General features: G+C 39.5%; 1 protein-coding gene and 1 long non-coding RNA gene across 2 annotated transcripts in view; one reads left to right on the plus strand and one right to left on the minus strand.

Annotated features, from left to right (window-relative positions):
• LOC137259022 (sodium-dependent dopamine transporter-like) overlaps nt 1-27571 on the plus strand; it is a 61894-nt gene that overhangs the window by 15117 nt on the left and 19206 nt on the right. Inside the window, exons 2-6 of the mRNA XM_067796723.1 lie at nt 1619-2006; nt 12143-12274; nt 16752-16989; nt 21915-22053; nt 25067-25201. Coding sequence (XP_067652824.1) covers nt 1619-2006; nt 12143-12274; nt 16752-16989; nt 21915-22053; nt 25067-25201 — 1032 coding nt within the window. The remainder of the gene's footprint in view (nt 1-1618; nt 2007-12142; nt 12275-16751; nt 16990-21914; nt 22054-25066; nt 25202-27571) is intronic.
• LOC137259024 (uncharacterized) lies at nt 23056-27554 on the minus strand. Its single transcript, XR_010954689.1, has 3 exons — nt 27502-27554; nt 27183-27244; nt 23056-25964 (listed from the first exon to the last, which is right to left on the minus strand). It is a non-coding gene; the product is annotated as an uncharacterized lncRNA (long non-coding RNA).

The raw sequence follows: 27571 nt of genomic DNA on the forward strand, positions 1-27571 counted from the left end.
CCTAAACCCAAAAGATATTGTATTACTTTTGCTCCAAAAGAAAAAAAGTCATTGTGTGTTAGTCGTTATTAGAGACACAGAGGTTGTTAAACTGTAAATTTTGTTTTGTGCGGTACTAGTACTAGTCACCATAACATTGGTTCTACCTCGGAGCGTTTACCGTTCTTCATGTTCCAAATAAATTCCTCCAGTTTTCAAACCAAAGGAAATAGATTCGTTATAGTTATAAGGAATCAGTGAGTGTTGACACATGCGGTGTTTCAAGTTCAGCTATAGCCATTAGATTCGGTAGTAGTAGTAGTAGTAGTAGTAGTAGTAGTAGTAGTAGTAGTAGTAGTAGTAGTAGTAGTAGTAGTAGTAGTAGTAGTAGTAGTAGTAGTAGTGGCAGTAACAGCCGAAGTTTGTAGTAGGGTTAAAAGTAAAGATGCGCAGTGGCAGGTTAAGAAACTGTCGAGTAGTTTACCAATGGTAATACAAATAGCGTTTACGTCATTTATAGCAGTATTTGAGTTGTGAAGAAAACAATACGGGAAGAGTAATTCTAAAAAACCCATCAAATCTTAATAGTCAGCATTAGGAGACTGCGCTCTTCTGTATTCATACACTTGATGAAACGAACCAAATGCACCAGCCAGTCTGCCCACCATCAAGTCCGTTTACTGGGGACTTATGTTGGGCCACGGGGTAAAGCATCATGAAAATATCAGTAAAAGTGTACATATTGCGGTGAATTAGATTTTATTCCTTTAACTAATTCACATTTTATACTCATTACAACTCTAAATGCATAATAAATTGACAATATATCAAAAGGTTTTAGAAGGTCATTCACTCACACATATAGTGAAATGCGAAAAAATGTTCTCTTTCAGTCATTTTAGATATTGTGTATGGAATCATGTTAAACGTCAAACGTAGAAGGGAAAAGATAGTAAGGCAAGTTGTACACTAGTTTTAGTCTACATGCACTGTTTCCAAAACAGGGTTGTCTCTATTCATATTAATGGTCACCCTACAATTCTATTTAGAGCCATGTGTACGTTGTATGTATGTACCACGGCGTATTATTGGTACTTTGCCTATTAATGACAGGTGGTTTAAACGTTGGGAGTCATTAATATCCCTGTCATTTCATCATTAAAGAATCAAGCCCCAGATCTTGTCTGAATCTGGGAGAACTACGGGGACGGAGTAAGGTGATTAGTAAATCTTCTGTAATACAGCGCCGTATCAATGTTTGCTATGGAATTAAGGGATGTAAGTCCGCTCTTGGTTCTCGGTGTGATTGAATGCGACTGGCTGACACGACCGTCCGTTCCTTAGAATACCATTTTGTACGATAAAAACATGGCGTTAAAATATTATCGTGTGCAAAAAACGTTTCGAATCAATATTGACATGGAATTCTGGATATCGGTGACAATTGCTACTGGACGCTCTGTTTACTTTGACACAGCGGTTAACGAAAGTGTCAGGGAGTGATTTAATGTTCATATTCACACGGCAGAATTAAAGTTGGTCACCAATCGATTGATTTTTGACGGTTGGTGTAATCAAATAGTTTTACGATACACTTTCGATATAGCGTTATTCTGACGAGTAATGTCGTCTCTTGTAGGACGAAGGAGGTCTTGACATCCAGGAAGTAAGCTCTCCGGACGAGGAAGACAGTATGCAAAACACACCCAACGACACGTCCGTACCCGTGCCCGCCGGACCTCCCCTGGAAGGGAAGGGTATGGACCAGAATGATGGGAGACACAGTCCCGAGGAGGGGCATGACCCCACCCTACCAACGTACAAGGAGGCCGTTGGGGACGACATCCCACCCCCGGAGAAGTCGTTACAACCGGATGGTGACAAAAAGATGGAGTATGACCCTGAGAGTTGTGAGCCTCGGGAAACTTGGGGGAAAAAGATGGATTTTTTGTTGTCAATTATCGGCTATGCTGTTGACTTGGCCAATGTTTGGAGATTTCCTTACCTGTGCTACAAAAACGGAGGGGGTGAGTATTTGTTTACTTATTTGATAACAATTCCGTCTATTGTAACCAAACCTTTAATGTCTCTGGGTAAAGGTAGGTTTCTCTGTGAGATATCTTAGTCAGTTAACTATTGAAGTCATGAAAACTCTCAGGGTCTGATATCTATGTGCAGTGTCCGGTTTTGAACCACCGGCATTCGTTTTATTCAGATTGTACATCACCTTCATTCACGTGAAGTGCAGGGCCTCCTTTCACAAAGCACTAAAGTGATCCTAAGTCCCTAAGGTAACCTTAGTACAGTGTTAAAGAATGGAGGTTAAGGTTAAACCTAGTAAAGGTTGCTTCGTGAAGGAGACCCTGATTTACATCACACGGTAATGCAATCGAAATGTTAGATGATACATCGAACCTTGTAAGCATGACGCCATATCTCACAAGTCAACATATCTTGTAGAATGTTTGAATTTCTGGGCTGCTATCCATATTTTGATATCGTAATGAAATCGAAATGTTAGATGATACATCGAACCTTGTAAGCATTACACCATGTCTCACAAGTCAACATATCTTGTAGAATGTTTGAATTTCTGGGCTGCTATCCATATTTTGATATCGTATTAAGAGATTAAGAGCACTGGCGTTCACAATGATATCTAGCTAGGCATTAAGATATGATAAAATCTTGTGACAATGCGACTGTTCGGATAATGATTCCATATCCTTATTGGCCGTGACATGTTTTACTTACTTGTATTAAAACGCCCGGAAGATCAAAATCAGTATTTCATGCTACCTGTATAAAACCAATAGGGCCATAGAAGGATCAAACAAGGATTTGATCAATCGTAGCCGCAATTGCTGCTGCAGCCGAGAGGGTAAACTTCGGAAAGGTGGAAATATATTCATTTTCGTTCACAACAAACGTTCTGAGTCATCAACGAAACATATTGGAAAATTCAGTTTTGTGGTATCAGCAGTTCAGGCAAGGAACGGATGGGGAGTCGAGTCGTTACATGTGTTCACTCGTCACGCCTAAAATACCATTGATGTTGGTACACTGTCATAAGTATACACAGTACTAGTCAGGTCACATGGCTCTACGCACATTACCATCCCTATGCCTATAGGACACTATCGTACTTTCCAATATTAAGTGTCAAAAAATAGTAAACAACCACCCATTCATTGTTGCTCGCAGAGCAAGTGTTTGTGCACGTATATGAGGACATTCAGCATAAGAAATGTTCAACCACTCACTCATCTTTACACGAAAAGGACATATTTTATTATACACATACAGGAGGACATTCAGTTTGAAATAATGTTCCAGGAGAAAACCTAACGAGTGAACCTCCACAATTATATTTTACAAACTATACTGTCTTTTCTGAGATCGAGAAGAAAAGAAAGCAGATCCTGGGGCTACAAAGTTTATCATCTGTGATACTGCAGTGATCTTGCTATATTCCAAACATATTCAGATTCCACTATAGATATACGATAGCCTGTTTGCAGAGAAAACGTACCGATGAATTTGACTTCAAACAAAAAGGTAAATAGAATAAAGTCAAATTAAGATTTCGAAGGCTCATAATTTCATCTTGTCAAATGAACATTTAAATATCAGAATTCTATTCAACTCGGGATAGAAGTTGTTTAACCAACGATTTTAGTTTCAAGTAGCCTTATTTGTTTGCATTACTTTCATTCAGACAAACAAATTAAATAACCAATCTTTCTTCAGAACTGAGGGCCAAAGTGTCATAGTACATGGATGCATAATGTTCAGCAGTAGAGTGGACGTCTCTTCATGATAGTATGATAAATAAACAAAGCACTATTTTCAACTAATACAAGGTTATCAGTTGATAACTAGATAAATATGTGCTTTGGGTTTTTTACGTAAAATATCTAGGTATATATTTGCTTGTAACGTTGCAATAATGATTACAGATTAACAGAACATGGTATTGGTTAGTGTTTGTATACAGTAGGTTTGTTGTGACGTTGTCCCTCAGTATACCTTAAATCACAGTAAACTGATTTAAACTCATTTATAGCACAGCCAACTCACTCGACAACCTTGAATAAGTTCAAAGGTTACCATGGTTACTATCCACTTGGTGGGGGTCCGCTGGTCATCAGTTTGAACTCATAGCCTCCGACTATTATGACCCAGTGTTTGTTGTATATATATATAAAGTAAAACTGATCTAATGGGTGTTAGCTGTTAATCTTAAGCTTCACATCAGGATATATATATAAATAATAATACGGGTTTCGTTTTGATCGAAAAGAGACATTCAGTATTGACAGTGGAATACTGCACTGTACTTCCGATTATACAAGCAGGTAAACAAAAATGCGAAAAGCAGATAATTTGGACACAAAATGCTCATATATTCAAAATAAAGTTCTAATTTCTCTCAGTTCAAGACGTGTGACATTTTACAGCATGCTGAAGTCTACAAAACACCTATTTGTGCATACAGTCCTTTCATGCTTACGAGTTTAATGTCAAGTCGTTCAGAAAGCCAAGTTTCCAACTCTACATCAGAGTATGTCTGTACCTTTGCCTTTAGAAAGAAACAATGCACGGAAGAGAAGCTACCCGAAGATGTGTACGAACAATCGTATAGTAGGCTACTGAAACAGAGTTCACCAGTGACGTAGAACTCATTCCATGTGACGATCTATTTCTAGGACTAATTTCAATGATCTGAAGTAACCCTGGCGACGACGAAACCACCCTCGTTGTCACCTCAACTTCGCTTCCTACTCTCTGTTGGTAACTGTGATCCGTGGAGAGATTTATCGATTAGAGTAGTCTTCTGACATCGTTACGCATGTGACAGTGCGGATGAGCACATCTTTCACAACGAAAAACAAGACAAGGATAAACAGTGATATCAACTTGTAAAGAGCTGATAAAAATATGTTTACACAAATAGTTTCTGAGCATAACATGGCCAACACGCACAGTGACGAGTAATGGAGACAGGCATGTGATTTTGTAAACAAGGATTGCTCTAATTAAAGCCTCTAGCGATTACGTTATGGTGACTAATGTAAACAGTTCGAGACAAATCACAAATTACTGGTATGAAGAGCGTTTTGTTCGGTTGTTGTTTCATGCCTCGCTCCAGCCACTATGGCGTCGGTCTGTAATTAATCGAGTCTGGACCAGACAATCCAGTGATAACCAGCATGAGCATCGATCTACAAAACTGGGATACGATGACGTGTCAACCAAGTAAGCGAGCAAAACCACCCGATCTTACGACAAGCATGGGTTACTGAAGATCATCTCTAACCCTGATCTTCCCTGGTCTATGCAGACTGAGATAATTATAATATTATGACTACTCACTATAGGGGTGGTAGTGGTATGACAAGAAGATGCAGCGTGATATAGTGACGACATGATATATGATGTGCTAGTGGAATAGCGACATGATGTAGTATGTCCCACACAAGATGTAGGGTGATATAGTGACGACATGATATATGATGTGCTAGTGGAATAACGACATGATGTAGTATGTCCCATACAAGATGTAGGGTGACATAGTGACGACATGATATATAATGTGCTAGTGGAATAACGACATGATGTAGTATGTCCCATACAAGATGTAGGGTGATATAGTGACGACATGATATATAATGTGCTAGTGGAATAGCGACATGATGTAGTATGTCCCATACAAGATGTAGGGTGATATAGTGACGACATGATATATGATGTGCTAGTGGAATAACGACATGATGTAGTATGTCCCACACAAGATGTAGCGTGATATAGTGACGACATGATATATAATGTGCTAGTGGAATAACGACATGATGTAGTATGTCCCACACAAGATGTAGGGTGATATAGTGACGACATGATATATGATGTGCTAGTGGAATAACGACATGATGTAGTATGTCCCATACAAGATGTAGGGTGACATAGTGACGACATGATATATAATGTGCTAGTGGAATAACGACATGATGTAGTATGTCCCATACAAGATGTAGGGTGATATAGTGACGACATGATATATAATGTGCTAGTGGAATAGCGACATGATGTAGTATGTCCCACACAAGATGTAGGGTGATATAGTGACGACATGATATATGATGTGCTAGTGGAATAACGACATGATGTAGTATGTCCCACACAAGATGTAGGGTGATATAGTGACGACATGATATATAATGTGCTAGTGGAATAATGCACGTGATGTAGTATGTCCCACACAAGATGTAGGGTGATATAGTGACGACATGATATATAATGTGCTAGTGGAATAATGCACGTGATGTAGTATGTCCCACACAAGATGTAGGGTGATATAGTGACGACATGGTATAGGATGTGCTAGTGGAATAACGACATGATGTAGTATGTCCCACACAAGATGCAGGGTGATATAGTGACGACATGATATATAATGTGCTAGTGGAATAACGACATGATGTAGTATGTCCCACACAAGATGTAGGGTGATATAGTGACGACATGATATATAATGTGCTAGTGGAATAATGCACGTGATGTAGTATGTCCCACACAAGATGTAGGGTGATATAGTGACGACATGGTATAGGATGTGCTAGTGGAATAACGACATGATGTAGTATGTCCCACACAAGATGCAGGGTGATATAGTGACGACATGATATATAATGTGCTAGTGGAATAACGACATGATGTAGTATGTCCCACACAAGATGTAGGGTGATATAGTGACGACATGGTATAGGATGTGCTAGTGGAATAATGCACGTGATGTAGTATGTCCCACACAAGATGTAGGGTGATATAGTGACGACATGATATATAATGTGCTAGTGGAATAACGACATGATGTAGTATGTCCCACACAAGATGTAGGGTGATATAGTGACGACATGGTATATAATGTGCTAGTGGAATAACGACATGATGTAGTATGTCCCACACAAGATGTAGGGTGATATAGTGACGACATGGTATATAATGTGCTAGTGGAATAACGACATGATGTAGTATGTCCCACAGAAGATGTAGGGTGATATAGTGACGACATGATATATGATGTGCTAGTGGAATAACGACATGATGTAGTATGTCCCACACAAGATGCAGGGTGACATAGTGACGACATGATATATAATGTGCTAGTGGAATAACGACATGATGTAGTATGTCCCATACAAGATGCAGCGTGATATAGTGACGACATGATATATGATGTGCTAGTGGAATAACGACATGATGTAGTATGTCCCACACAAGATGTAGGGTGATATAGTGACGACATGGTATAGGATGTGCTAGTGGAATAACGACATGATGTAGTATGTCCCACACAAGATGCAGGGTGATATAGTGACGACATGGTATTGGGTGTGCTAGTTGAATAACGACATGATGTAGTATGCAGTAGCGTACCTGCCATTCGGCACTTAAGGCACTTGCCTACACTTACTCTTTTCGACAATTTAACAATCATCATGTATTTTATGGATTTATTTGTTTCAAAAGTAGTCTCATGCTACTTTGATGCCAACAAGGTGTCTAGCACTTCAGAATACAGACTTGTCATTTGTTCAAATTATGTTTATAAAGTAAACAGGAGCTAACATTCCCACATTTAACATGTATTCACAAAACTATATGAAAACAGTTGGCTTCAGCCGATATAACTAGTATTAGTCGACAGATATGTCTATATGCTTATGCCTAAAAGAAAATGTAAATTTTTGCTTTGATGAAAAGCAGGTCAGCTGGTACATAACATTTTATGGCCAATTACAATAATGGATTTTGCTGAAAGAGCTAATTTGCCATTATTTAACTATGATTTTGATATATTCGTTAAAATGTTAAATCTATCAGTTCAATTTTAGAAACTTCCCTATATTACTGAAATACATTTTGATCTGAAAAGTTTCAAATCAGCTTCTTCAGGAATACATAGTTGTCTAGGAATGCTCCCAAACCCCACTAGAAGTCTTGTGTACTTGCGTGATTGTTTAATTGTGCCTACACTTCATTTCTTTCCTGGGTACGCCTCTGGTATGTCCCATACAAGTAAAGTACCTTTACAACAACAGTACAAATATATGGTAATCACAGACTGTTGCAACAGACCCTCTCAATGTTGGTGATTCATGAAAACTGAAGTAATACGTCTCTTCCCTGTTTGTCGGGGTGCGTGTTGTTCGTGTTGTTCGTGTTGTTCGTGTTGTTCAGTACCTGCACCGATTGCAATCTGACTTATAGCTCTATACCGTAAAACAATGTCGCTGGTTCTACAACGTAACTTAAATGCTTGTTCAGCATATTTCGCAAGTCATAATTTCTGATACATTTAAAAGAACATGACTTCATGATGACAACTGATAAATGAATAAATTTCACATTACCTTTACTTATAAATATCATAGCCCCACCAACCCCAACACAGAGAGAGAGAAGAGAGAGAGAGAGACAAACAGAGACAGGTTAATGTTAATGTATGGCACTTATGACTATCTTAGCGCTGAGAGAGCTTCGAAAATCTAGGCCCGGATTTACACGTACCCTAATGTCCAGGGTGTAACAAGTCACTCACATGATGGCAGCTCTAAGATGTTGGAGGGTTTATTGTTACCTACACCAGGTGCAGCCTGTTACTTAAGGCAACCTGTACCAGCCATGATTGAAGTGCACCGGTGCAGGCCGTAAATGGCCCTGCTGTGAGTGATGCACCCAGTAACATCACATTCAAGCTGCAGTGTTGTGGGCTACTACATCATTTCCAGTAAATTATTTGCCAATGTTGAAGACATGGAAGTAATGACAAGATCAGGTACGAATCAGATCATATGTCACTAGTTGCTACACTGTCCGGTATTAATACACCTGTTGATGTAGTTCATACAACAGAATACTGTGATATCACTCTAACAAAAATACTTTAGTTTAACTTAAGACAGGCGGAAGTAAACGACTATCTGATATCCTCGAAAAGTGTAGTAGAGCACCGAATGCTACCCGATTTTATGTCTGTGTTCGGAGGAAATGTAAATATGGCAGCCAAGAGCTTATCAGATGTTATTATGTTCTGTTATTGCAATGTAACTGAAAGGAAACATACCACGACAAAGGGAACAGCCACCATGGTTAGACCCTGAGTACAGAAGAATGAAGCAGAAATACCACATGGTAAATATTTTGGGAAATTAAAAGACTGATTTAAATCGTCAAAAGATTATATCTGCCAAATCAAAATTCAAGATATCTTGTGATCTTGTGAAGAGAACTGCATATATTTTGAGCCTAAGTGGCAAGATAAATCCTGGCGAAACAGAATTTGATCACACAGTTAAACAGTTTATACAAAGCCATCCTTGTGACCCTTGTTCCTTTGCTCCCTGGCGAATGATCTGCTCAGTAAAGATATCACTGAGGAAGAAAAAATAAAGAAATTAATAATCATAGGAAATGATAGTCTCCTGTAGAAGATAGTATACCTGTAGTATGGGTTGTATTAAATGGCAGCCTTTTCGTATCAGGTGTTCTTGGCTGTGCACGGGGTTTGGTAATCAATCAAACTATAAATATTACTTTTGTGAACAATGTAAATTATAGTTTGATAGTTTGTACAAATGTCAGTCGCTCAGATGCATAAGAAATTACTATAAACGATAATTATAAGAAGTCAGTACAGACGCAGTACACATGACGTCGGATTAGCACATAACAACACCGACACCTGTCATGTAATCGAACATTCAGTCTGCCAACATGTTAATGACATGTATACGGTGTCGTAATCAGTGTGCGAAATAGTTTCTAAATTTATCTCGCCAGTCGGGCAAGCTATGCCTGAAAGTTACCAGCCCACAAAATAATTCACTAGCACGAAATTCGAATACAGACACGGGTTTCATAATTGAACCGCTACTATGATTAACATTTGTTATCAGGCCATACGTTGGCATGACTTAAAAGTGTGTTATAACATAACAAGTCTGAGAGAGTGATATATTAACAATATGACCCCATAAAAATCACTAGCCTGTCAGGCCAGCAACTGTGACTATTTGCTAGCCCAACTGGATTTTTACTAGCCACGGGCTAACGTTCCAGTGGCTGTTTCAAACACTGGTTGTAATCAACGGCATGTTCGTCGTGCAGTGTCCCCACCTCACCCCTTTCCCAAAAAGCTGTAGCCGCCCATGCCAGACATATGCTGGGCCCTTCCTAAACATAATTGCACATATTGTATGCGCCGAAGCTTAGAGGAAGTACGTGCCTGCATATAAAAATATTTAATGTCCACAATTAGTATGTTTTGTGACATCTACAGACAATCGTTATCTTCATGTGTGCGCACCGAAATCATAAGGAAGAACTCATTAGCCTCTTTGTTGCTAGCAGTGGGTACAAACATGGACAGCCTGTGAAAGGGAATGAAACAATTTCAAACACGTAATGCATTTAATCGAGTTTTTTATTGGAAGCATCTGGCCTGACACAAATAAGAAGTGTCAGTAAACGCTCTTGGCTGCTTGGAGTCTTGTACTTGCCCGGATATAACACAGCGAGATGACACACCTCTACTTCCGGTGTGTTTCAGTAAGACAATAAGTTATGGTAAAACGTTGAATCTTACCAGATAATTGTTTTTGATAAGATTCACACATGCTTGATTACAAAAAGAACCTTCGAATTATTGATAATAATGTGTACACACCCCATGGCATAATGCAGATCCTATGTGCGCTCTAACTGCGGATACAGCAAAGGTTTTCCTTCAAGACATGTTAATACACTAAGCTTTCCTGGCGCTTTTGCACAGAAAGCATGAACAATATTTATCTTTATCTCTTAATTTTTGAAATGTTTTATATCGGGATGTTTGAGCTTGTACTCCAACATACAGTTGTGAAACTGATTCCGGTTTATAAGAGAATTCATAAACCACTGTTCTCATTTGTTCCGTGTGCCGGCGTTGCTGTAGCTACTCCCCATCATAAGTGTAGACTCACTAGACTAAATACAGCCACTTATAGTGCGTAACTTTTGATGGGTAGTATATGTTCCCATGCGTCTAGTTACAAGGAAGAATATCAATGCATAGTCATGCTGCGAATTGACTCAACCTTATAATAATTCATCAACGATTGTAGAGAACCAACGCAATAGGACACCATGGAGAAAACCCCTCCAACTGAGGTCGTAGTTATTATACATGGGTGAGTGGCTTTAGTTTTACGCCGCTTTACGCGATATTCCAGCAATATCACAGCGGGGGACAACAGAAATGGACTTCACAGATCGTACCGATATACATACTCACGATTTATATACTGTTGTGAGCGTAAAGGACCATTGAGTATGTTTCCATATAAGAACCGTTCATTATACACATTTCAAATAAAATATGCAGCCAGTGGATGAGACAAAAACAACAGTTATATCAACCAGCTCGTTACACGCATGGTCGTTATAAACGTAACAGTACATATTCAATCCCTGTAGGTAGGTCTTTTTGTTAAATAGACGGGAAAATGTTTTCCACAAAATCGTGAAGTGTATGCTATAATAGATTAGTATTGTAATGGTACTAACACTCCATAACTCTGGGTGTCAACGGAGGGCATCAGATGTATAGAGATGTATAAAATGTAGTATTCTCTCGAACTAGAAAATTGAGTACAAACAAATCCTTCCTCCCCAAGCCACCGTGCTGTCGTTATCAGTCTCTGTGTGAAAATAGTACCATCGTGGAGGAGAGTAATCCTGGGGTTCTGACCGCAGCCATATCACTACACGCTTAAATGGCTTCGCAAATTGTAATTAGGGGGGAATTAACCTTCGTCCTCATAATCTAACGAAAATAGTTAATAGATAATACATATCCCAATCATGCTTGAGTGCACCACCGCCCATATGTGAGTGAGTGTGTATGGTTTAACGCCACTTTTAGCAATATTCCTGCAATATCACAGTGGGGTACACCAGAAATGGGCTTCACACATGAGGGGAATCGAACCCTGGTCGTGACGAACGAACGCTTTAACCACAAGGCTTTAACGCTGCTTCTCGTTACATATGTATGTATCGTTTATTCAAACACTTACATGTGTACTAGTTCCCTTGTTAACTGTGTTTTTGTTGGTTTAAGGAGCGTTCCTGGCCCCATATTTCTCTGTCCTGCTTCTGGGAGCTATGCCGGTGTTTCTCATGGAGATGTGTATGGGGCAGTTCAACAGACAAGGGCCTATCACTGTCTGGAAGATATCGCCCATGTTTAAAGGTAAGTGTGCAAGGAGCACTATTAGTTGGTTGCTTCTTGTTGTTGTTTAACGCAGTATCCCAGCTATATGACAGCGGTCTGTAAATAACCGCGTCTGGACCAGACAATCCAGTGATCAGCAGGATAAGACAAGGAGCATTAACCGTTATAGACAAGTTATTTTATGGCGACATGTATATACTCGAGCCTTTCCAGAAGAAGGGTGATGATTATCACGAGTTACGTCCTACATTGATGCCAGCAGGTAGACATCGTCACAGCACTGGTCCTGATTATCAAATCCAGATAATGACACTAAAGGAAAGTACGGTTTGGTTTGGATATACTCTAATACAACAAAGGAAGAGAATTCTCAGACATTTCTCGTGGATGTTGACCAAAGTACGTTCGATATCCACAAGAAATCTTGCCAAATCTTCATTAACCTTTTGTAGAAAGGATTCCACGTGTGATGTCCTGACATAGATTTATATAGTGCCGTTTTGTACAGAGATATGGACAGGCCTTTTTGTGCATCGGGGCAACCACCACCAGTCATAACTCAACTACCACCAGTCGTTAGAAGAGTAAAGAATGTTTATGTTCTTCTTCATAGTGTGGTTCTGTTATGTAAGTGGTTATGTTTCTGTTTGTCCTTTTGAAATCTTAATCACTACTAAATTAGTGTCTGTATATATGTATAATGGAGAGGACCAACGAAGTCGGACATCGTTTGCCCAGTTCCAGTGCCCATTGTGTAAATATGGTTAAAAACATGAGTACACATAATTGCACCTGCGTCTGCACAGACTCCTGGTCGCCATATCTCGGGTAGTCACAGATATTGCATCCGCTCTGTTGGTTTAAACATATTCTATTCTCAGAGAAACGAATTAGGAACAATTCTCCAACCTAGAATACCCTCTCCTTGGTCTGTACATAGGTAATTTGGATTCCCGCTACCAAAGATAACAGATAGTGAACATGAAAGTAGTACAAGTGAAAAAAAAGAGAATGAATACATTTGTATTTTCACATGATGATAGGTCTGCACAAAAGTTTGAGGTCAACTGAAATACCTACTGATGAACTAATGTGCTTAACAGACAACCTGAAGTTAACTCTGTTTGTGCAATGGACATTCAAACAAATAATGATACGAGTCCTCAATAAAATCACAGCATATACAAATGGGATCAGTTTTCAGTCCAACTCTGTACAAATCAAAATTCAAACAACTTACAAAATAATACAACTTGGCAGGAATGATATATACGTTTCTTTCAGCACACGGATAACACTGAGGAGTATATGTATGGTTATCAGTGATAGTTGATTTCAAAGTTAAAACATTTTTTAAAAATTACAAACAGTGATTGGTAAATTGTTCCAAGAGTATATTGTACATGGAAAGAAGGATTCTTTTGAATGTTTAAGTCTTGGAAGAAGAATAGATATATATAGATAACTGCCAACATTCAAGTAAGTAATTCTTTCAGGTACCATTTTGAATTTGCTACATCAAGCATAGTCTTCGTTTTCTACGACGAGCTTTTGATGTTTCCTATTCAGTTTTAAAGTAAAGAAATTTCGGTGATCAATATTTTGATAAACCAATAAAATACTATTCCGGCTGTTTGTAATTGAATCTATTCTAACATATTTATTTCATAGAGAGTACACCCGTCCCAGACTTCACATGCATATTCAAGGTGCGGCCGAATGAACATGGTATAGATGTTATTAAGAATACCCTTACACAGTACTTATTTCAAAAGTCGCGTATAGGTAACCATTTTTTAAACCCTTTGTGTCATATTTTGAATATGGCCAAGCCATTTTCCTTTGCGGGTGAGGTTAACTCCAAGATGCTTATATGATATGATTATCAATAATACTAATTTCAACACAGTCAAAGTAAAGGCGTGATATATGATATCATTTTCCATCAAGAATAGGACTGCGTCCGTTTTCTTTTATCCCAAATATTTAACTTACATAAATGAGCATTTAGATTCATTTCATTAATCCTGTTATCTGGTGAAGAGTAACCCAAAGACGAGTCATCAGAAAATAGACGCGTTAAGCTATCTAATTCATCTGCTGGCATTAATGTAAACAGTGGATAAAATGGGGCTAAGCACTGACCCCTGTCGGACACCAGCGCATACTCACTGACTGTGAATACTCACGTAACTAGCTAACCACCCAACGACTGTCCACTTACACCATAGTGTTCAAGTTGCAGCAGTACTTTCTGTTCCAGACATGGTCAAATGTATTTTGCTATATCGCAAAAACTTTCTTCTTTATGCAATGCTTCGCAAACCCGTTGAAAACCACACCGATATGTAAAACAGGAGCTTGTTAGCACGAACATAATTAAACAGGTGTTTGAAGACAACTCTTTCAAATACTTATAATGGATGTTGGTATAAAGTTGGAAGCTAAAGTTGGATCACTTTTCTTGAAGAGAGGCATGACATTGGCAACTTTCCACTCAGATGGGTACACACTGGGTGCAAAGACATATTGAACAACAAACAAAACATTACTTATTGAGTATACAACGTGTTTAACTGTTGATGACTTATTCTGTCACGACCTGACGTATTTTTCACCTGTAAACTTTTAATGACATCTTCAATTTCAAATTTGGATATAGTTAGGGTGTCAAAAATTGCGCCTGTTCGTTTACTGAAAACAGGCAGACATGCGGGTTTTTTTCATCCAATGCTGAAATAGATTGGGAATACCTACGACAAGACGGACTTTCATCATCATCATCATTAGATTTATGAGGGGGGTATACAGGTACTCGCGCCAGAAAGTTTTACTAGATAATTTCGTAGCTTCCAATATGTCATCATATGAATCCAGGAGAAAGGTGTCTACATTAGGGAAAAGGTTTGCATAATATTTCATGTTACTGACTTTTTGTCGTTCCTTTTGGATTGTTGAATTTTGTAAGATGGCAGCACTGTTCGTTTGTATCTTTTGCGAAACCTGTCCCTTTTCCTGCATTCTCGTCTTAGACGTAAATGGAACCACGGTTTGTCATTTGGCCTTATAGTGACTTTCTTTGTAGGAATACATGATTTGAGAAATAAATATTCAGTTTCTGGTAAAATCTTTCACACGCTTGATTTACATCCTGACAATTTAACAATTCAGTCCAACCTGTTTCATTGATGAGTGCATTTTTGGATGTGTAATCACCTTGGTTGTAACATATCTCTGGTATATGCCATTTGTGTATTAACTATCATAAAAATTTAGTTAGAGCTACGTAGGTACCTCTGTTTATAAATTATCTGTAGGTCAGTCAGTACTTTCACGATAAATCGCCCTTAAAAAGAATACCCGTGTAGCGCATTAGAGCTTACAAAGTCGTAGTAGTAGTTGTTGTAGCTGTAGTGGTAGAAGGTGGCGTAGTAATGCAGAAATAGTATTTGTGATAGTAGATTCAGAGATGATTTTAGTTGAGGGAGATTGAGAACCAGATAATATTACCAGAAGGTGTAGTGTTAGAACATGCAGTAGCTGACGTTGCAGTAGATGCTGTAGTATGAGAACAGCAACGTTAGCCGTGTGAGCCAGTCTTCGTACCCCGCAGCGTTATACCAACTGGTTACATACTAGCAGTGGACGGATAACACACCGTGGGTCGCAACAATCTTCAAGGTCGTACCACAGCTCACATGTTACGATATCTAAGATACATGTTTAGAAAGTTCACACAAAAAGAGTAAAGACGAGATGATAAGATTTTAACTAAAAATGTTTTTCGCTGCATCAACCGCGCACATACACCTACAACAACGAGCGAAAAAAGTACACTAACCTCTGGTTATAACGAACCAAAGATGCCACTAATTTTATTTCGTGATAACCATAGTAACATTCATTTCAACTAAAATGCACAGCCAGTGTCAAGGACCTATATTGTCCAAGCTCTCTTAGCGCTAAGATATTCGTGAATTTATCTTAACGATAAACACTTCGAATCCAATCACTGTGTTCGTTTTATGCATACAACAATATTTCTAAGTGTACCGCGGCATATTAGCCTGTCCCACAGACTGTCGTTGAACCACATTTTCTCCCTATCCGCCCAGCACTTGATGCAAATGCTAAGCCCTAAATCAGTGAGACTATACAGGTATACATATTTGTAGATTATCCTGCTTAAATGAAGCGAGTCTAGATTTGCTCAGGTCGGGTCTCTTTTTCAGTTTAAAAAGAATTAAGCGTTTCTGTGTGAATCATATATATGCACTGGCGGCGTGTCACTTGGTATGCCAAAAGCGAAAGAATTTACGACCTACAAACATGCTGTTACACAAGGAAACACAGGGATTGCATTTGGTAGGAGTCAGATACTCATACAAATGATCACCGGATCACAGCACTAGTAAGGGACGCAACTCTTCTAAGATGCCTGTATCGCATTATATCACTGGGTCGCTAATGCTGTATGTTCACCATCTGACTTCAGGTATAGGGTTTGCCTCCTGTTTCATGGCCTACATCGTTGCCTTCTACTATAACATCATCATCGGCTGGAGCTTCTTCTACCTGTTCTCCTCCTTCACGTGGACGCTGCCATGGACGACCTGCAGCAACACCTGGAACAGTCCCGACTGCTGGGAAGTCGAGTGGGCGAATAACGAAACTCACAACAACCGGACCTACAACGAAAACACATCCGTCTCCTCCACCATGGAGTTCTTTGAGTAAGTATGCTATTTTATCTACCTAAGCAAAATTGTTGTGTTTTGTGCCCTTTAATACCCACCTTATAAAGGTGTCCCACAATGATACCCTGTGGGGGAGTTGAACACGGATTACCTCCACGACAAGGCAACGCTGTAACCTCTATAGGCTACTCCATCGAACCTCTACAGGGATATCCTTGTTTTAATGGAAGGCGATCCTCATTCGACCATTTTAGAACAACCTCAGATCATAAGTATTCCTGAAACCTACATGTCTTTGCCAAAGTCTAGCATACTGATTGTGCCTAGAGCATACTACATCTTTCTCATATGCATAACGAAGCATATCAGCAGTGACAGGGTCACTTGGCGCCCATCGGGATGCCTACTTCTTGCGTAAATATATATCAATAAAGTCAAATAGGAATAGACCCTGAGGAAGTTCATCAAATGCACACGTCTTCCTCAATATAATTTTGACGACAGTTTTTGTTTTGTTTTTGATGTGGTAATGTGGTAATAATTCTGAATTTTGTTGCGATCGAAATCAGTTGGAGACGACTTACACATCGCTAAGATGGGTTGTGATTGTTAATACTTGCTTTTGTTATCGCATGTGATGAGTCAACGACCAGCCTGCATCGGTGAACTTAACGATACTTACATTATCCGATACGACTAGAGATTTGTATAGAGCCGATATCCAGTTAGTTCAACTGCTCAAGGGGGCTTTGTTTTTCCCCTCGATCATTGGATGTCCATCACAACTGCACATAGTATTTTCAGTCTGAACATCATACACCTCTTGCAACCTACCAGGCGCTCCGAGTTTATGTGGCTTTCCCATCCTTACGAGGTACCTATTCACAGCTGGATGGACTCGGACAGATAATCACAGAACTTTGTCCATGTTTATTGCACGTTGCTGTACCCACAACTAGGTGCTTGCTTGGTCATCTACCAACGGATTCGTGGGTTCTTTTAAGTGCACAAGATTGTGTACTGCACACTAGGGGATGTGAAAACACTGAAAGAGTCTACACACAAAGTTGACTCTAAGGTTTTTACACCCGGTCACAAGTGGGCTCGATCCCGGCACCTCCAGGCTCGCTGGATTTGTAGCTCGACGCCTTAGACAGCTCGCCCACCGCGATATCCGCACGCGTACACAGCTTGAGAAATATCTCAGAAGTGAGTGAGTGAGTGAGTGAGTGAGTGAGTGAGTGAGTGAGTGAGTTTAGTGATATCACCACCCGATCCCATTAGTCGCATCTTACGACAAGCACAGTCACTTTTTATGGCAAGCATGGGTTGCTGAAGGCCTATTTTACCCCGGGACCTTCACGGGGATATCTCAGAAATCATCTTACACATCGTGATGACATCGGGTGTTTCGGTGATTATGCCAGTCAGTCAGTCAGTCAGCGGTTTGGATGTGTTACATCTCTACTACTACAGCACAAAATTTGTCTGACAATGTACCTTCCATCATCCTTCCTGAAGCACGACACAGGGTATAGAGCTTCACTAAAGTTTTAGTATTTTATCGTATCAGCAATGTCTTTTCATTTGTGGGTGTTTTTATGCTTGTGGAAAAGTTGACAAAGGATTCAACCAGTGAACCAGTGAACCAGGTTAGAATTTGCCTTCGGCAACCCACGCTTGTTGTAAGAGGCGACTAACGGGATCGGGTAGTCAGACTCGCTGACTTGGTTGACACATGTCATCGTATCCCATCTATGCTCATGCTGTAGACCACTGGATTTTGTAGTTCAGACTCCATTCGTTATAGACCGCCGCCATACAGCTGGAATATTACTTAGTGTGGCCTCAAACAACAAACTGTTTTCAAAGATTCTGCTTACACGAGTTTGTAAATTAAACAACGACGTCGGTCGGTACCCAACGACTACAACACCCAAAGTATCACGTGACCATTCTGCTCCGGGCATCGGGGTTATAACTACCGTTTAGAACTTGTGTTAACTTCGTTTTGGGACCAAGCCGCACCTGGAATGAGCGCTCGATGAATACCTTTAACAGGTGAAGAAAAATGCTGTTCCGCATTTAGCAGGGCAATGTATCATCATTAAAGCCATAATGCAATCACACATTCATAAGAGACTGACTCAGTTGAATTTGTGTTTCGTTAGGTGTTGTGTTGGATGTTCCTAAATTCTATTCGACCAATCAACACTGTAAAAGTGACGCGTATCTGATGAAAAAGGGTCTTATCGTCCAGTGATGCTGTGTGTTTGCGTGGATGCCAGGCTGGAATTCTATCTTTCTTTGTTAAACAATGTGCTTGTTTGCAAGAGTCTTGCTGACATGCACGCCCCAGAAGTTAAACAAGTGCGAACACTGAAGTCAGTGGTAATGGATGAGGACGTGGTCATTCACTTGGTGAAAGATGCTGATCTGCTATCGGGAAACAATTAACATGGCGTCTGTCACCACCTTATTACAAGGACAAAGTGGATCACACAGAGCATGTTGCAGGGCAGGATGTGCTTATCCCTACCGACAACACCTGCTGTAATCCTTGATTGTCGGAGATCCAATCGTACTGTTTTCACAGCTTTTTTCCTTTACACCGAACGAAAATTGTATTTAAGGATTGCCAAGACTAAGTATTCTTTGCACTTTCGTTCTACATCTTTAGTTTTCAGCGACGAGTGTGTGAATGTGGTTTTGGCAATATTCCAGCAATGGTCTTTACACTCTGTACAATGTGGGAGTCGAACCCGGGTCGAACGCTTTAATCACAAGGCTACCCCAAAGCCCCTCTCCAGTGATGAAAGAGCCTATAAAAGTGTGTAAGTAAGATTGCATTAACGATGCTAGCTTGTAACATGCTCTAATATTTCTATGTATTACGGTCAATAACGAGATTACCATAGGGATTCCGGGTCAGAATAACGGTCCCCTGGAACCCATATTGGTTGCAAGATGTGACCAAGGTGCTCGTATGGTGAGGGTCAGTGACCTGGTTGAGTGCACCTCATTGGGCCTTATGCATGTGGATGGACGCTCCTGGTGTCAATCACTGGTTACCTGGTTCAAATGAATTTTACTCATGACTTGACTACAAGCAGAAGCCCTCATATGTGATGGGAATAATAATCTTGTCAGTCTGGCTACAACAACATTGTACAACGCAAGGATATGTATTCCATAGCTCGGAGTAGGGCCATAGCGTCGCTCAATTTACAGTGAATGTCAAACCGAATAATCAAGTTTTGACTGCCGAAACTGAACGCTGGAAGTTCTGCTTCTTTTCGTTACTTACAGTTACTCGCTGTCTACGAAACACTTTTCCTCTCTTGTGAAAACATACTCCCTCGTTATTGTTAGAACGTTATATATATAATCTGACAAACCGAAGAAAGTACACGTCTGATTTGGGGATTATTTAAAAATTAATTAATGGTTAAAGCGTTCACTTGGCCGACGGATTCAGTTGCCTCCCTCCCACACGGCTATAACTTCTGAAGCCCATATTTGCTGGAATATTGGGGGGAAAATCCGATGTAAAACAATAATTACTCATTCATTACGTTTTATAGGGTGGTGTATATTACCATTAGTCTTTAACAGTAATGAAATACATTCATGTATTTTTCATAGTTACAATGAAATGCATTATAATTTAGGATAGTCTTCTTACAGCAATAAAGTTCGCAAACTTTGAGTGCTCTCTGGTCGTCAGTGAATCTTGTGTAGAGGTATCCAACAGCTGTAGGAAGTCTCTCCAACGTGGACAGAGTTATACTGCAATCATGTACTATCACCACAGCAATGGACGACTGAGCTTCCTCAACAGGGTGTCTGGAATCCTGCCATGTTTGCTTTGTACAAGTAGTGATAAGATACTACTCATGATAACCAGAAAGTGTAAAAAAAACAACAACATGGTAGTGTCTAGGTGACCTAGTTTAGAATCCATGAAGATCCGATAAGAGTTGATCTTCAGCAGCACATGCTTGAGGCGATCGGGTGATCAGGCTTACTGACTTGATTGTCATAAAACATCGTATTCCAAATGCGTAGATTAATGCTTATGCTGCCGATCACTGGATTGTCTGGTCCAGACCGCCGTTATGTAGCTGGGATATTGAGAACGGCGTTAACACCAAACACACAAACAAACAGCGTAGTTTAAATAGATGTTTTGACTAGTAGAACCATCAAATCACTGGATTGTACTCGATTATGTACAGGTCGCGTTCCTCTAGCTGAGTGAAGCAATAGGTCACGCACAGTAGCCATCATCATCACATCATATCAGTATTACAGGCACATATCTGAACCAAGGCAGAATTCAGTAGTCGGAATTAAGGCAAATGTCTTTGAGCCAGTCACTTTCCGTCAGTTCCACATGGCGATCTGGATAATAGCCGACAGTTCTTTGTCCATGTACGTTATTTTGTCCTATCAATGTTTTTTTTTTATGATTTTTACATGCCCTTTTGCAATGTGAATATGACCACAGTCGTATTCAAAACTTCAGATGAAATGAATTAGAAGTAAATGTATGTCCTGATGTATTTTTGGCTGAAATATGTAATTTACATACCTGCATCACGATAAACATGTCACCTGACTCGATGCAAGGGTTTTGATAATTAATCACTGATTAGCAGGTCCATCATCTGTAGCCTCGGTTAAATCCAAATCGTCAGGTCCAACGAGTACAGAAATATTGCACACATGTACACTTGCAAATTGCCAGTCATATTTTAGTGTGTCTATCAAAGGCTATTTATTCTGCTGACGTCTATAAATAGAAATAAACAGAGTCTTAACTAGTGATCGCCACTATACTACAGGTAGTGTTATATAATACATGTATAAAGATCCTGGTTGTATAGAGTTCACATAGCTTCCTGGTCATCTAGCGTCCAGTTCATGCTGGTCATTTACCGTCCTGTTTCACTCCGCAGACGGGGTGTCCTCAACCTCCACAAGAGTTCCGGTATAGATGACCTTGGTCCAGTGAGATGGCAGCTAGCACTGTGCACTCTGTTGACCTTCACCCTTCTTTACTTTTGTCTATGGAAGGGCGTGAAAAGTACAGGAAAGGTACGTACCGTTTTTCTGATGAATGTCAATTTGGCAAATTATGAGAACAGTTGTATTGTAGTTTTTCATCCTCCTTTAGCTATACAATCCTTCTCTTTTCTTTCTAAGATGCAGAAGGTTTTCATTAAGTGTTTGAATGCTTATGAAATGTATTAATTGTGTAGCTCCCAGCCCACACCGCATCTTATGTTGCGTTAGACCGTACCGTGCTTATGTGTGTGCGGTGGTAGTAGAACAAAGTATTTGTATTGTAAAATCATGAAGTTAAGAAACGTTCTTGAATTAATACGTTTTAACACTGAAAACTCCGTTGATGGAACGATAGAACATACGACAGCAACATTTGAAGTATTTAGTTGTGTTTTTGAAGGAAAAATAGTCATGTAAGATTGTATATTCACCATAAAAAATTACAGGTTCTGGTATACAGAACGACTTACGTCAGTTCGAGAACAATGCAAATCTCCCTCTAACAGGTATTTGCATTGGACGTTTCTTACAAAGCGAGTGTGTAATCTTTTTAATCGTGTGACGCAGCCCTACTCCGTGCAGCTATTGCACTACATCTTGTAATGAACTGTACGAAAGAGGCCAGTGATATATGAACTACTCAACATTATCAGATAAAGATGAAGTTCAATCGGCCAGGTCATCTGCAGCATCACTCAGTCCTTGTTATAGTTGTTTTCTAACGACGGCCATAAAAGGGAACTTATCCCATCTGACTGAGTCGATGTTATTTAAAGTTCAAATGAAAACCAAACGTGAAAATGAAACCATCAATGCCTTAAGGGGCGTTGATGACGTCATCGGTTTCCGTGTCGTCGATCCTCTTGACAGCCATGAGGTTTTGGAAATCTTACCGGAATCTCAAAGTGGATTTTGATAAACGAACATAAGACAATCAATAATTAAATATCTTACTAAAATTAATAAAAATATTTCTAATCCTACAATGTAGTAGTAAATATCCGTATAAACATATATACTTCAGACAAGAAATTATAACATTTTCTTTATTGAACAAGCAGAAAAGTAAAATAAAGCATAGAAAACACGTTTATATACTCAAAGACACATTTCTCTCTAATACAGCAACGACATCTTCAAGAATAACATTGTCTGTACTTTATTGGCCTTAAGCCCAACCAGATATGATTTCTATTGACTGGTGATTAACAAAAAGAAATTTCACACGAATAACACATTAATTTGTGCTTAGTAAGGAGACATGTATTGCAAAAAAACCTCGGGTAAACAAAAAGCAAATGCAGTCGGAAACAGATTCCAAAAGGGTTAGATAAGACAGTGGCAAAGATTAAGTGAATAAATCAATGAAAAACAGTGATAGTGGTTCGTGTACACATGCTGAAGATCAGTTCGGAATGATACTGTCAACACTGATATTAGCAGAGATTTGTTGCTTCGTTTTTCAATTATGAAAGACATTTTGAACATACCAGTGGTTGTCAGTAGTTGATCAACAGTTCATTTTACAGTTCATCACATCCACGTATAAGGCAGCAGCTTTCATTACCAGCACCTTTTATCCAACAGTAATACGATGTACATCAACACATGCTAACAACATTTGATGGTGTATGCATCATAAAAAGCATGAATATTTATGTAGTGATGAAATTGATGCTAAGTGTACTCAAATACATTTTTCAACATTGGAAAAGTATCAGCTAATATATTTTAACAAATATACAAGAATATATGTGGAAGTACCTAAGTATTAACTTAAGTGTACATCTGTTGATATGCTTAAGAAAGGCTCTGCCTTCAGCTCTTTCGCTTATCATGGAGTTTGTGATGAACACCTGCTTCATAAATATGCATATACAGAACAGAGAAAGAACACGCTATTTACAAATGTGGAGGTTACATAAGTACATGTATATAAGGCAAAGGTGAAAGGGTGGAACTGGACACGAAAGTTACTCTAATTTGCATAATTTAGTTAAGAATAGAAAACATAAGCTATGGTATGCCTGTCTTACATGGTCTGTCAGTAGACGACAGAAAGTACTTCAGAGATGTTCATGCTGATAATTACACTACATGTTTCACGTTATTGAGATTACCCTGCATATGATCATATGTACATCAAACCGTCAAACGTATGTATTGTTTGTAAAACGATTATATGATCATATGTACACCAAACCGTCAAACGTATGTATTGTTTGTAAAACGACGGTTTCTGTAACATTTTGACAGCCAGGTTCACTACATTAAAGTAACCATTTAAACATGGACTATATTCGTAACACTATCTAAAATTGGACTACCAAAAGAGGCTCGTATTTGTTGCCTAATCAATGAATGTGAAGAATGATATAAATGATCATCCCCAGCTATCAAAGGAAAGTAAAAAACAATAAAACAGTACACAATGTCATTTGTGTGCTAATTAATATTGTCTGTTAAATATATTTCACTAACACTCACCAATAAGGTATACAACCCACACTAAAACCAGCAGTGTTATTGGTAACGATGGAACGAATGCTGTACCCTTGTATTTGTCTGCTTTTAATGAACTGTATTAGCCATTTGAAATAAAGTTCAGATTTGAAATGTCTTTGTCCTCGGCATCTGAGAAAATCGACAGAAGCACCTGTAAAAGTATCATTTACTGGAAGACCCGTCCTAGAGTATGAGGACGGTCGATAGATAATCGCCTCTACCCACGGGCACTGGTAGTGAATACCAATGTCACTCCGGATCTTCGGGAGTTTCCAGGGTGCCCGTGTACAAAACGATTTCTAGCGCTAAGGCAACTCCCATACCGTAACATATACGGTAGTCTTAGCGCAAAAGTTGTTATGAATAAGGCACATAAAATACATATAGAGGTATGAATATTCACAGGCTTGTGTATAGACACATATTTACATGAAAAGAGATGAAGGCTGATGGAACACAATCAATAACACTGAAACAATAAAATTTGCTTTGCATTCTGTACACTTCAGAGATGATGTTGCTGTATGTCTTTCCCCAGGTGGTGTGGGTCACAGCAACTATGCCCTACATAATCATGGCTATCCTGCTTGTCAGGGGCTCTCTCCTCCCCGGAGCCAAGGAGGGCATCACCTACTTCATCACCCCCAACCTCAGTCGCCTGGGGGACCCACAGGTAAGCAGTGATTGTCTAAGAGTCTTCTATTGTTATAATGTGTTCAAAGGCACATAGTGATAACCTTCGTATTTATTAGAGGAGCACAAACCTCCTCTCTCTTTAATAGATGTTCTGACATTTAATGTTTGAAGATGACCCATATGATATTTGGTGGTATCAGCAAAATTTGTAATTTCACCTATCAGTATTTGGTGATTCCTGATCAATTTGATTTTAAATAATGAACCTTTTCGACATATAGTCTTTCCGTAATCCTTTGTTTTCTTCCGAATATCGTGTTTGTTTTCTACTTCGTGCCCTCAGTCCTCGTGTTGAAGCGCCGTAGAACAGGACGGATGAATACAAAGTTAAGATATTCCTCGTTGTCTTGTAATAGTGACCCGGATATGGAAACTGAAAACGTGTTTACGTCTTCTTCATTTGGGGAAGCGATGACCGTTTCTCGTTGTGGATAGTCCCGTTCCTTTGCCATGGCCATGTGGGCCTCATTGTAGTCCTTTGATAGAGCAGTGAAGTAGGACCTGAACATGGATGGTTGGTGTTTAGTCTCGTCACTGGACAGTATGGCAAAGGGGCCCTGAATGTCCTCTGGGTGCTGGATGGTTTGGTCCGGTGACGTCTTGCAAATTTGACTCATCTCCATATGTGCCTTCTTGAAATGATCCTCCATTAAGCCAGGTCTCCTTGAACTGCTGACACACAATCGGCTTTCCACGTCTGAACGCGTCTCCTGTGCTTTGGGGGTCGCTTCTCCCGCCATCTTCACAAAAAGATAGTTCAATTAATTTTTTGTTTTAGACACAGAGTATCTTTTAAAATGTAACTCCATATATATGGTATAGTATGCATTCTAGAACCTGGGTGGAGTGGCATATCAGTTCCACATAGTATTCAAAGTCTAATCTTCGAGTGAGGCTTCCACAAAATGTATGTCCGACTGTTTGTCTAGACCGGGTACCGGTACCGCCTAAGACAACACATTTTATGGTTGTTGCACAAAGCATAATGAAGCTGTACCCTTGATAATAATGGAAGAGGTTGCAGTTGCTGACATCCTAATTTGCTGATAAATATCTTTTAATTTACTTTTGATAGATAACAGTTTTAAACCAAGATTTCCATATGAAACTCAATCCAAAAGTAATATGTTTTGAAAAAGGCACAGGATATACATTGTAGGAGCGTATTGTTATCATACTCTGTAGTGGCTCTGGGTCAGCTCATCAATTAAACAGGGGTGGACAGCATGGCTCAGCTAATTAGTGTTGTACTACTCATTGAGTCTGTCTTATGGGAGTTAGGTCTTTTGGGGGTGAACCCGTGTACCCGTTTGACAAGTGTAAAATGACACGGTTCCAATGGCAGGAGACTAGGACTACAGAATGCCCCAGAAGAGGTCAAACTTGAACATTTTTTGCAGAATGATAATTGAAACATTTGATAACTGTAACAGCAACGATGCTGTGCCATTTGAATACATTTCAATTTAATGTATAATTTCACCCATAAATAGCTCTGTCTAATTTGCATATCTGATGTGCATACTTATGTCATTTGGACATAACATGCATTGTTTTATGTCATAACCTGTCACGGATGTATGTATTATCTAAATGATAAACACACAATTCCTATGAAATACCACAATGAGAATGGGTTTATTCCATACAAGGTACAGGGGAAACAGACAGAGATCAAATTTCAGCTCAGTAATCCGTTCGGCGAAAATTATTCAGAGACAATGCTGGTCATTTGGCTAGGGTTTCTGTAGAACGAGGTCACACAAATTAATAAATAAATGTAAAATGGATATCTACATAAACATCAGCTCCATTCAGCACACATAGATGATACTACACGTGGAGGCAAAAGACTTACTGTGATTTCATTTTAACCAGAGAGTCGGGTCAATTTCCCATGTAAATATAACATAGAGGAAATGTAGGTCCCTCTCAATATTTCCAGTTTGACGCCTTACCTGGCAGATAGGCCTGTCATCCGTGCGTGGTTGCTTTTAAATCGTGGTCCGGCTGCAACGTCCTGCAAATAGGACACAATAACCAGTAACGAACAATGTCCCTTTGGCAAACTGCTGCTGAAGTAAGTTCTACAAGTCTATATCGGTGGGGTAGCCATTTTGCCCACCACAACAAAACATACACACGGGTCTTCTGTGGGCAGATTTATGGTGGCACTTGTTATCTGTGTGTTAACTTATCCGCTGTTATTCAAAATAATCGTGTTTTACTATTTCTTCCTGAATGCAGACGACAGTGACGACAAATGAATGAACCTACACGTATCTCATGTGGGAACTTAGTGTCCGCGCAGTAACACTGCGCATGCAGAACACCATGTAGTATGCTA

Source organism: Haliotis asinina, chromosome 12, assembly GCF_037392515.1.
Source record: "Haliotis asinina isolate JCU_RB_2024 chromosome 12, JCU_Hal_asi_v2, whole genome shotgun sequence".
NCBI classification, from domain to species: domain Eukaryota; kingdom Metazoa; phylum Mollusca; class Gastropoda; order Lepetellida; family Haliotidae; genus Haliotis; species Haliotis asinina.